The sequence below is a fragment of the Panicum hallii genome, chromosome 3 (assembly GCF_002211085.1).
Source record: "Panicum hallii strain FIL2 chromosome 3, PHallii_v3.1, whole genome shotgun sequence".
Classification (NCBI taxonomy): Eukaryota; Viridiplantae; Streptophyta; class Magnoliopsida; order Poales; family Poaceae; genus Panicum; species Panicum hallii.
Window position 1 is genome coordinate 686,717 of NC_038044.1, and position 10,818 is coordinate 697,534.

Sequence of the window (10,818 nt, forward strand, 5' to 3'; positions counted from 1 at the left end):
AGAATGAGGCTCATTTTGCAAAAGAAGTGAATAGGGAGGTATTTATGGAAAATAGAGACAAGTGGGGGGCTTTTGGGCAAAAAGCCCTTTCTTCTTCCTCCCCCCCACGGGAAACAGAGGAGGGGCAGGGTGCCGGCGGCGGCGGCCAATACGGCCGGCCCAGGGCCCAATCGCGGGTAGGGTTTGGGGGAGAGGGAGAGGGGAAGGAGGGGGATTGATTCCCGGCCTCACCTCGGGCCGGGGCGGCGCGTGGAGGCCGGTCGACGGGAGAGGGCGGCGGCGGCTCGGGAGCACGGCGGGGGCGACGTTAGGGCGGTGGAGACGAGGGGCTGGTCGTGGGGCGGTGGTCGTGGGGTGCCGGGGGTGTCAGGGGGCCTATTTATAGGCGACTGAGCGGGCGGGCGGGGGTTCGGCCGGCGGTGGTCGCGAGCGGCCATTAATGGCTTTTTGGCCGTTCGCGGCCGTCGTGGCGCGGCGAAGCGGCGAGGGCGTCGAGGAGTCGTACGTGGGGACTGTGCCGGCACAGGGGCGGGGACGTGACGGCGCTCGCGGCGGAGTAGAGTGCCAGCGACGGGCGGCGCGGCACGCGCGGGCCGGGCGCGGGCGTGCGCGCACGGCGCGGCGAAACGCGAACCGGAGCGGAGGTGCGAGCGGCGGCTGTCGCGGCGCGGCGCGCGGCACGCGCGGGGCCGGGCGCTCGCGTGCGCGGGCGGCGCGGCGAGGAGCGGGCCAGGGGCGAGGGCGTGGCGACGGGCGGCGCGGCGCGACGTACGGCCACGCGCCGCGCGTGCGCGCGCGTCGTGACACGGCCGGCAGGGGCTTGCGCGCGGCGCGCACGGGCACGCGCGCGTGCGTGCGCGAGGGAGGAGGGGCCGAGGCCCAGTGCCAAGCAGGAGGGGCGGCGCTCGGAGCAGGGGAAAGCCGGGAAAAGAAGAAAGGAAGAAGGAGGGAAAAGAAAGAAGGAAGCAGAAGGGAAGAAAGGAAAAGAAAGGAAGAAAAGAAATGGAAAAGAGAGAAAGAGAGAGAGAGAGAGAGAGAGAGGGAGAGAGAGAGCGCGTGTCGGCGCCGGTCGCGGCGGCGACCGCGGCCGGTCGGCCACGCGCGCGTTAATCGCGCGAGGAGAAAAAGGGGAGCCGCGTCGGCGCTAATCGCGGTGGCGGCTACAGACGGTCGGCCACGCGCGTACGTCGTCTGCGCGCTGCGCGAGGAGAATAGCATCGCGCCGGCGCCGGTTGCGGAAAAACAGTCGCGCGTGAGCGGTGCGGGATGAGACTGCGGTCTGGTTAGGGTTTTGACGGCGAGTGATTTCTGAACGAAGCACCCTAGCGCATGTTTTAATTTTGGTGGATTTTCAGGGCGTTACACTCACTCAGTCACGGCACGGTCTGTACGTGGAATGAAAGAGCATAAAGTTGATAGTCTTATATAGATTAGGGTAAAATTTATATTACCCATAGCAACGCACGGGCATTGTGCTAGTTTTGTTATAATTATATAATTTAGATTTAGTTTTAGGGGTTACTTTAACTTTTAATAGTGAAGTTATTGGATAATTTATATGCAAATTTAGGGAGTTATTTGCATTATTTTTATAATAGCATATGTGGATAATTTACATGAAGATTAGGTGGTTATTTTAGATTTTTTTTATAATGGCAAATGTGCGTAATTTAGATAAATATTTAGGAAATTACTTTAGTATATTTTCGTAATAGTATTGGTGGATAATTTATTAGGAAAGATAACAGATCCAATGACTATTATGATTAGAATTATCGGATTGATGGCCGGATGTTGTAAGAATTTTTAGAATTTCTCTATTTTATCTTTATTATTTATTTAAAGTGTCCACCTACGATAGACTTGAAAGGAGCCTCCAGTGAGATTCCAATAGGAAGGAGGTGCAATGATCCATTTCCGTCTTTTGGCAGTCAGGCAAGCCCATATTGGGTCCTCCTATGGTTGTTTGGACCGAGGATCTGGATGATACAGCTCATTCGGCCCACCACGCTGGAGCAATGAGTTGGTGGGCCTGGCTGAAGCAGCCTCAATGGGCCGGGCCGGCCCTTCATCTAGATGTCTCGAGCCATTGCATGGATGTCGGTGGCGCAAGACAGGAGGACCAGGACACTGGACACGCCACCACCATGGAGATCCCTGCATCAGCTCAAAAGCACGTGCCATTTCTGATTTCTGTGCGTGTGCTGCTGCATCTCACAATGATGATGCAACCCAAAACCATCAACCGCCTAATAAATTCATGATGATGACAGGGGGAATAAAAAAGAAGATAAAATCAAAAGAGAAAAAAGAAACAAGACAAGGAAGAGCGTCGCCATGCCCACGAGCCCACACCAGACTACAGACTAGCAAGAAAGAAGCCGAGGCGGCTTCCGAGGAAGCAAGCACCGCCCGCTGCCGGCTCTCCTCCTCCACCGCACCATGTCCTTGTGGCGCGCGGCCGCCTCCCGCCTCCCGCCTCCTCCGCCGCCGCCGCTCCCCGTCCCCGCCCATCGCCGCCTCGTCATACGCTCTCCTCCACGCGCGCCCCTTCTCCCCGCGCCCGGCCCAGGCGGAGGTCACCCCCGCCGAGGCGCGGCGGCTCGTGCGCCTCGTCGCCGTCGAGGCGCTCAAGCGCCGCCTGCGGGACGGCCGGGACGAGGTCGTGGGCTACGGAGAGCTCCTAGACGCCTGCGGAGGCCGGCGCGGCACGCACCCACGCCGATGCCGAGGCGCTCGCGCGGGCCATGGATGACGCCGGCGTCGTCCTGCTCTTCAGGGACAAGGCCTACCTCCACCCCGAGAAGGTCACATTTCTCCTAACCCATTTCGTCGTTCAGTTTCTACTTCCTTTTCAATCACCTGCATCTCGTGACTGTTTTTATTCTGGATTCCGATTCGGATACGTCCCTTTTACCGGCCTACTGCTTTGGATTTGGGTTTACATCCTTGCTAACCGGCTAAAAATGGAACTTAATTCCCTCTTTCATCAGAACAAAACCCCATCAAATTCCAATATTCCTATATTATTCGAGATGATCTAGTCATAGTGCATTTCTTAGTCCTGCTTGCGACATGTAAGATGGTACTGTTTGTCAAATGGGGTTCTAGCATCAATTACCAGAAGACTGAGTAAAGAAGTGGCACACGTCAAGATCAACATTGAATTCTCGGCAATGCGTGTGTGCAGTTAGCTGAACTACCATAGGATCAACATTTACATGTAACTACAGTAATGTGAAGATTCAATGTAGGATGGTTATACGTTCAATTGTGTAGGCTCCAATCCTCCTCAACCGTTGTTTGTTCCTCACCTACCCTGGTCAGAACAAAGACCAAATAATGCTCTTTGGAGGAAAAGTGGAATCTTGTTATTGTCGTCCACCACACTTAAGGCATCTAAGCATCCACCTGAGATAAAGGTGTTGCTTTATTCTTTGAGTGTAGACACCACATCAATGAAGGCTAAAATTTTATCCAACAAGGATTGCATCACCAGTGTGAGTTTCCTGTTGCTTTCAGCTGGCGGCCTGTAATAAAGCAACAACCTCGCTATCCTTGGCAGTGAAAATAATGTATATCAGCCTATTTAGGAAGAGTCAATGGTTTTCCTTACTTAATGTGTCAAGATGGGCGGAAGGAGTCATGGTGTAATTTTCTGACTGAAGCTTGTATTGTTTGGTATTGACCTTTTTAGGTGGTGGACCTGGTTAGAAGAGCTGTGCCACTCGCGTTCGGACCTGAGAATGACCCGAGAAAAGAGGAGTTCAAGCAGCTCCAGGAAAAGAAGGAAGAGATCGACAAGCTAGCGCACAAGCAAGTGCAGCGTATCCTGTGGTCTGGCTTAGGGTTCTTCATGTGCCAAGTCGGGCTCTTTTTCCGTCTCACATTCTGGGAATTCTCATGGGATGTGATGGAGCCAATCGCCTTCTTCACCACTGCTTACGGCCTGCTTGTTGGCTACGCCTGTTACCTGATGCTTCATCGTGTATTCTCTAGGTTGTAGAACAGACAATATTTACATACCCGTCATCTGAGACTATAGTTCGAGATAGCAATGTGGTCCTGATAGAATGCCTGGATCATATAAGAGTTACCCTTTAGCTGCATATCAAGGGTGAATGGTGAACCAAACTGAATGTTCAGACCTTGTTTTGAGGACCCTAACGTTCTGAGCTTTGCCGCTAAACCCTAATGTTTTGAGGACCCTAACGTTCTGAGCTTTGCCGCTACATGTTCCAGGCATAGCCACCAAGAAAATAAGATGGCAGTTATGCAAATATCAAATAACACTGTTTCCTTTTTCATTTGCTGTGCTTGGTTGCAGGCCCTAAACAACCATCTGAATTCTATTCCTTCACTCACATTTTGTAATAATGGCTGGATATATTGCACTGTGATGTAGAGGCAGGAATATTGATTTATTCCTTTATCTAAAAAGAGAAGCAAATGAGATTTGTACGATAGAAAGGTCCTAAATAAAAAAAAACGAATGCCATTTGGTGGAACAAACAACTGTCCGTTATGCTGTCCATGGATATCAACATCCCACAATAACAATAGCAAGCCTTATGACATAATTACAAGCGACTGCTCGCTAATTCAAGCAACATTTGCTGTTCCCTGTACATGATGTGCCGCAGTCAGCATTTGCCTTAGTATTGCTCTTGTACAATGAGCAAAAGAATAACATTAAATATTTTATACAAAATATCAGCAGCAAGGGAACTGCACTTTTGCAACTCCAAGCAGCAAATGAAAAGGTCATCCAACCATGCACAAACGGGTGAAAGAATCGACACATCTTGGTACTTCTGCAATCTAACTCAAAGGTTTCACGCTGGTGTCCTCCTGAAATCTTAGACGCTTACAGTTTCAAGTTTTCGCAGAAGGCATTTCGGTTTATTCTCCTTTTGGAATTTGGGCATTGTCTCCACAGGGTTGTATTCGGGCCATCTCCAGGTCTGGAGTGTTTTTCTGTTCATCATAACCTTGTGGTTTAAGCAAGTCCATGAGGTCAGAGGTTCAAATACCCAAAAATGTTGAGGTTGGTGCATTTCATGTGATTCTTAATTAGTGAATGTTGCATTCCGTCATGAACATCTCTCCTGCAGTCATGTACTTCCTCCAGTAGCTTTTGTATTCGTGTATCCCCAAATCAAGCCAAGGTTTCATGACACCATTGTAGTGTAGAGTAGCAGCCTTTTCTATATGGTCTGGACTAATTCCATAATCATGTCCAAGGCCTGACTGAACCCATGAGTCCTCCAAAGGGTATATCAGATCTTGAAAGGCAAGCATACTAACAGGGAGTGCATTCAGTCTCTTTGATGTCAGGCTCTCCTTTTGCAACTGTAAGAAAAGCATAGGCAGTGCATCAGAAGATACATTGTAGGTCATGAAAAAGGGTAATTCCCTCTATGCCCCTGAGATTTCATAGTTCTATTCAGGTCCAAATGTCACTGAAACATCAGTGGCATATATGAGAACATCAAATTTTTCAGTGGCATACGAGGAATTTATCTGGAAAAAGTAAGACAGCACTAGAGCTACTACATGAAAACCAAACAAAATTTTCTTAAGACAAGCATTGATAATTTAATGCGAATCCTTTGGATAGGACTAAGGGGAATGGTGAGTTCTACTGACCTTTTGGAGTGATTGATCATACAAACTGGTGACACGGAGGTCCCTCCATTTTTCCAATTCAATGACATTCAGACCAGACAACCACACACATGCATCGGAGTTGAAACTATGTTCGGAAATATAAGCTCTTAACTGTCCTAATTTAACTCCACAGAACTGGACAGCACCAATCACTTTACCATCCATATTGAGGTTCCACAGAGATGACAAGTCTTTCTGGACAATCAAATCATCATCCAGAACAACTACTCTATTCAAACTCGGAAGAAGGTCAGGCAACAGGAAATGTGAATGGCCAAAAACAGATATGTACTCAGTTTTCATCTGCCTCAGGGAAGGTTCAGAATGATTATGAATTGTGACACGGAATTCCTCCGAAGGCAATAATTGTTGCATCTCTGCATGCTTTGGGAGCTCCAGATGATCCTCAATGTTAGTTACATGAACAGTAGCCTCCAAGTATGAATTTCTCTCAAACCAATGCTTCATCGCATAAAAATTTTGCGCATCAGTGAACAAATGGAAAACAATGCTGCCAGAATCCTGAAATGTGTTATATTACATAAGTTAGCAATCAGATGGATATCTCAACACGTTTTCAGTTTTTTTTTCAAAATAACAGTATACCTGGCAATTTAAAACTGTTGAATTAATAGTGGTTGAAACTGCAAGTACGCTTCTGGAAAATATTACATAGTGCTGGAAGGCAGGACTTTCAAGCTTCTGCCTATTTAGTTGGTCAGTGCGAATTGATCTAGATTTGAAATATTCTAATGTCAATCTCATGTTCAGGCAATGATGAGTTTTCGGCATAGTCTGGACACCAAGATGATATAGAATTGCACTCTGTCTTGTATGGAAATAAGCTTCATCTTCAGTTATATCAAGTAGCTGCCTAAGTTTCCGTTCAACATTAGAGCATCCTACTTCACAAGACTTGGCTCTCTCAATCGTGTGCTCCATTTTCTCTAGCTTCTTTGCAAAACTGAAAAGATCAAGCAGGCATTACCTTCAGAAACAATTCAAGGACAGAATAAATAAAAATAAATTGCAATGCAATATTTTATAAAATTAAGTCACATGCATCATAATGGTCTATGCTACATTCTTCATAGCTTGAAGAAAATCAGATGTCAATTGAAATAAGAAACCAAGCCCTGTAAATGAATTCCTATAGCAATGTAGGCAAAAAAAAAATTAAAAAAAGAGATCATATAAGATTTAAAATATAAGATGATACTAACACTGGTGGCAGATCAACATCTGTGATGGTGTCACTCAGCATGCGTTCATGTTCTTGAATGCTTTGCTTCAGTTCACGAGTAAATCTTTCGTACTGCTTTATTTTTGCAATACTAGGATAATGAGCTCTTGCAATAAAAAGTTGATCTTTAAGCCTCTTCACAATAGCATCTTTCATAACTTCCCTATGCTCAGTAGACCAGAGGCAGTAACTTCCATATTCATGTTCACAGGACTTCGGATTCCCCTCATGCACTGTCTCTTGGCCATGGTTCTCTTTCCTGTTAACAACAGTATCCTGTTGCAAAACAATTTCAGATTCCTATGGTACAAAACTAAAGCAGTTATGAAGGATCCCTAGTAAAAAAATGCCTGGCCTTAATTTAAAGAAGTTATCACAGGACTACAGAGTCACATCCTGCACCAAGAACTACAAAGCTGTAGTGCCAACATTTGAGCTAACTAGTCTTGAAAAACTATAGATGAATAAATATATGCTTACCTCTAATTGATATACATTATAAAACATTGTATGTAAAACCAATTTCACAACTAAGGAATAGTTGATCAATATGGCCTTAAATGTTGAGTGGTAGTAGGCTTGACGTAAAAGCCACATACCATGAACTGAGCTCACTTTTTTTTTGTGTGTGTAAAGCCGTTGAGTCTACTCCACTATTATTCAAATCCAAAAAATGCAGAGTTGCAGACTACTTTAATACTAAAAAATGCAGGCAAATAAAGAGATTGTTTGTTACCTTCAATCTCCCGGACATGTCCTTCCTTTGATATCTATTCAGCATATGAGGTCCTGAAACACCACTGGATACAGTAAGATGGATACTGGTACTGTGTTTTTCAAACAAAACTACTAGCAATGTTTTGCTGTTTGTACGCTCCAAATGCTTACCTTTACTTACGAAGGTGTCATTATTTAGCTCAACTAAAGAGAAAGTACCCTTGAGCTTTGCTTTTGATTTGGATCTAGTAGATTTCTCAACCGGGATCCCATTAGATCCAGATGTCTTCTTTTTGGAAACATCCTGCATACAAATTTTAAAAAGAAAGGAGGTTAGTCAAGATTGAAAAGGAAACATTCGAAATTTTAGTATAGCAGGCAAGCAGGAAACAACGATGCGGTGAGGTGATTCATCTCACTAGCTAATTGTGCACCAGTTTCCAGATTTGAGCAAAGTTTTATCAGCAGTGTTGGACACACCACACACAGCAGGTGTTAATTCAGAGACTATGTAAGAATATTTCGCGTTCATCTTTAATTCAGCTATGGATTGGCAGAAAGGTGGTCAGTGGTCACAGAACATAGAAAAGTGCAGCCACCAATTGTTTGAAGAAGAAAAGAAAAAAAGCCAAGCAATGGGCGAGGAATCCCACAATGGAATTCTAGAAGGTATAGCAAGAGAGCATCTTGCCAGCAACAGCAGTTTTGGGAACATTTTTATCGGAGGCATGGCATGGCATGATGAAAGAAACAATTTTTGGTTGCAACATACAAGAATAGCAACTTCCGAATGGGGACAAAGGCGGTAGGTTGTCAAGCGTCACTGCGCGCAGATGCAGACGTCCGCAGAACACGGAATCTGTAGCCCAATTTCTCATTTCCACGAAAACAGGTGGGAGAAGAAAAAATCAACTCGATTCTCGTTGTCGCTGACATAAATTTTTACCGCGTTTCGCGCAACTTGGCGTGGAGCCGCAGTTATCTCGCTTTCGCCGCGCCATTACGCCAAGATAGGAAAGCGAAGAGCAGTGACTGAGCGTGAATGCAGTAAACACTGTAGCAGGCAGTGGTAGTTGAATGGTAGCAGTACCTTGAGCAGCTTGTGCTTCATGGCGCCCCCATTCTCCAGATGCTGCTTGTTACGCGCCCCGACACCGGCCAACTTCTAATTACACAGGAGGAATCAAGGAAATCAATCAGAAGATGGAGTCTGGTACCCCGAGAATGCAGTACAGTTCGAGAGGAGAATGTGAAGTTAGCGCGAGAAGATGCTAGCTTACGGTGCTGATGACGACCGCGGCGCGCTCCTCCGATCCATAGCCTGCAGGAATGACAGAGCAACACGGTTAGAGGGGCAAGCAAGAACGGCGCGCAGATCCGAGGCCCTAGAGGAGGCAGCGTACACACCGGGGCGGTGGAGGCCGAGGAGGAAGACGAGCGGGAGCAGGATGGAGCAGACGACGAGCGCCGGCACGGCGGCGGCCAGGCCGCTGCAGCGGCGCTTATTGGGCGGCAGCAGCAGGGGAGAGGAATGCTGCTGCTGCTGGTGCCCCTTCATGGTAGTGGGGCAGTGGCACCTCCTCTACTCTGCTCTACTCCGCAACTGCCGCCTTTGCTCTGCTCTGCCTCCGCTTCCAGCGCCCGCCTGCTGCAGCTCAGTGGTGGGGCTGGTGGTGATGCAATTACTTCCGCATTGAGCTACAGGAAACAAGGAAAGCAGGCGGCTTTCTTCCTCCTCGGGCGGGGCGCGTTCTGCAATGGAACCAAGCGCGCCACTGCTACGCCTGCACCAGGCAGGGGTGGAGTGGAGAGAGACTGGAGTGTGCAGCGGGGCGGAGGAACACACACTCTCTCAACTCTGAATGGACCCCTCCATGGCCCAAAAACCCTGCTTTTGCAGTTTTGCTTTGGACGCGTCTTTCTCTCTGATCTCTCTTCGTCTTTGACAGAAAACAAGTGGACTACCTTGCTCTGCCCTGCCGGGGCCAGCTTGCGTGCGGGAAAACACAGAAACTGCTCCTTGAGGTCCTGATTCAAATTTTGTTTGTTTCTATCTTTTTTCTCTCGTTCCTCAGTAACAAAAAATGGATAATTTAGAACAGTGGCTCTGCTTGTTAAACGTCTCAATAGTTAATACAGATTCAGTTTTGCTACTGATTACTCCCTCAGTTATTTGTGTGAAAATAGTATGAGCAGGTTTGTATAGAAAAGTAATTTTCGTTTTTGCTATTGTAACAAAAATTAGAGTCAAGATCATTTCTTAGCTGCCACATCAGTGCCCAAGTCTTCACTCATTCGTCACTAAAGGATGTGGACAAGCTAAGTTTAGGGGTAGTTGCTCTTCTTTTCAGTGACACGTTTCTTTCATTTCATTTCCTTTCCTTTCCCACAGGAAGAAACGGAAAGCACCGGAGATGCGGGGAAACTGAACTGAAACGAGGAAAAGAGGGAGTAACAGTCTCTGAAAAGAGGGAAAACTGACCACGATGGCCAACTCTGTAATGTGTAATGTGTGGCGTTGAAGCTTTGTTATTACTACGAGCAGGCAGGTTGGTGCCTAGCTTTAGCTTGCCATTTTGCACAGATGGAGAAGACAGGCCATCGCTCACCACAGGACGGATTCATCTCGATCGGGCCCACACTTTGAATCTATATACCGTGGCTGATTGCTTTGGTACCGTCCAGTACTCGACCGACCGGATCGGATCCATTTTTTTTCATGGTCCTCTTCCTCACTGCTGTCTTCACATGCTGCATCTACCGCCCGTGGATGTGTTGGGTACCTACTAGTTAGTACTTACTACTGTGCAGCGCCAGCTACCCCGCCAAAAGTTTTAGCTGCTCTCGCCATTAGTTAGGAGGGAAAAGAAAAGATTTCTGAAAAAAGATGAACAAATTTTATTAAGTTACATGTACCAACCAATTCAACCGAAAAGATAGAAAAAGGTGAGCAATTCGCTCCCTCATATCTCAAACGTGAAAATTAGAAGTAGGCTACAATTATTTTATTCAATCGCGTCCACCAGGATTCGAACTCGAGACATCTGGCTTTGATACCATATTAAGTTGCATGCACCAACCAATTCAATCTAAAAGCTTAGAAGTTTATACTGATAGAGAAAGGTGGACAATTCACTTATACTTCAACAAATTCAATTTAGTCTACTAGAAAGCTACCACTACTACGG

The 10,818-nt window shown here is 46.9% G+C and overlaps 1 protein-coding gene and 1 pseudogene across 1 annotated transcript; one reads left to right on the forward strand and one right to left on the reverse strand.

Moving 5' to 3' along the window:
* Positions 1-2,266: 2,266 nt before the first annotated feature.
* Positions 2,267-4,167, forward strand: LOC112884286 (annotated as a pseudogene).
* A 331-nt stretch (positions 4,168-4,498) lies between these two features.
* On the reverse strand, positions 4,499-9,730 carry LOC112885927 (probable galacturonosyltransferase 7). Its single transcript, XM_025951632.1, has 9 exons — positions 9,038-9,730; positions 8,911-8,951; positions 8,721-8,795; positions 7,802-7,934; positions 7,650-7,702; positions 6,894-7,189; positions 6,277-6,634; positions 5,650-6,192; positions 4,499-5,352 (listed from the first exon to the last, which is right to left on the reverse strand). Exons 1-9 carry the CDS (start codon positions 9,186-9,188, stop codon positions 5,074-5,076), a joined length of 1,929 nt encoding a protein of 642 aa, XP_025807417.1. The 5' UTR covers positions 9,189-9,730; the 3' UTR covers positions 4,499-5,073.
* Between the last annotated feature and the right edge of the window lie 1,088 nt (positions 9,731-10,818).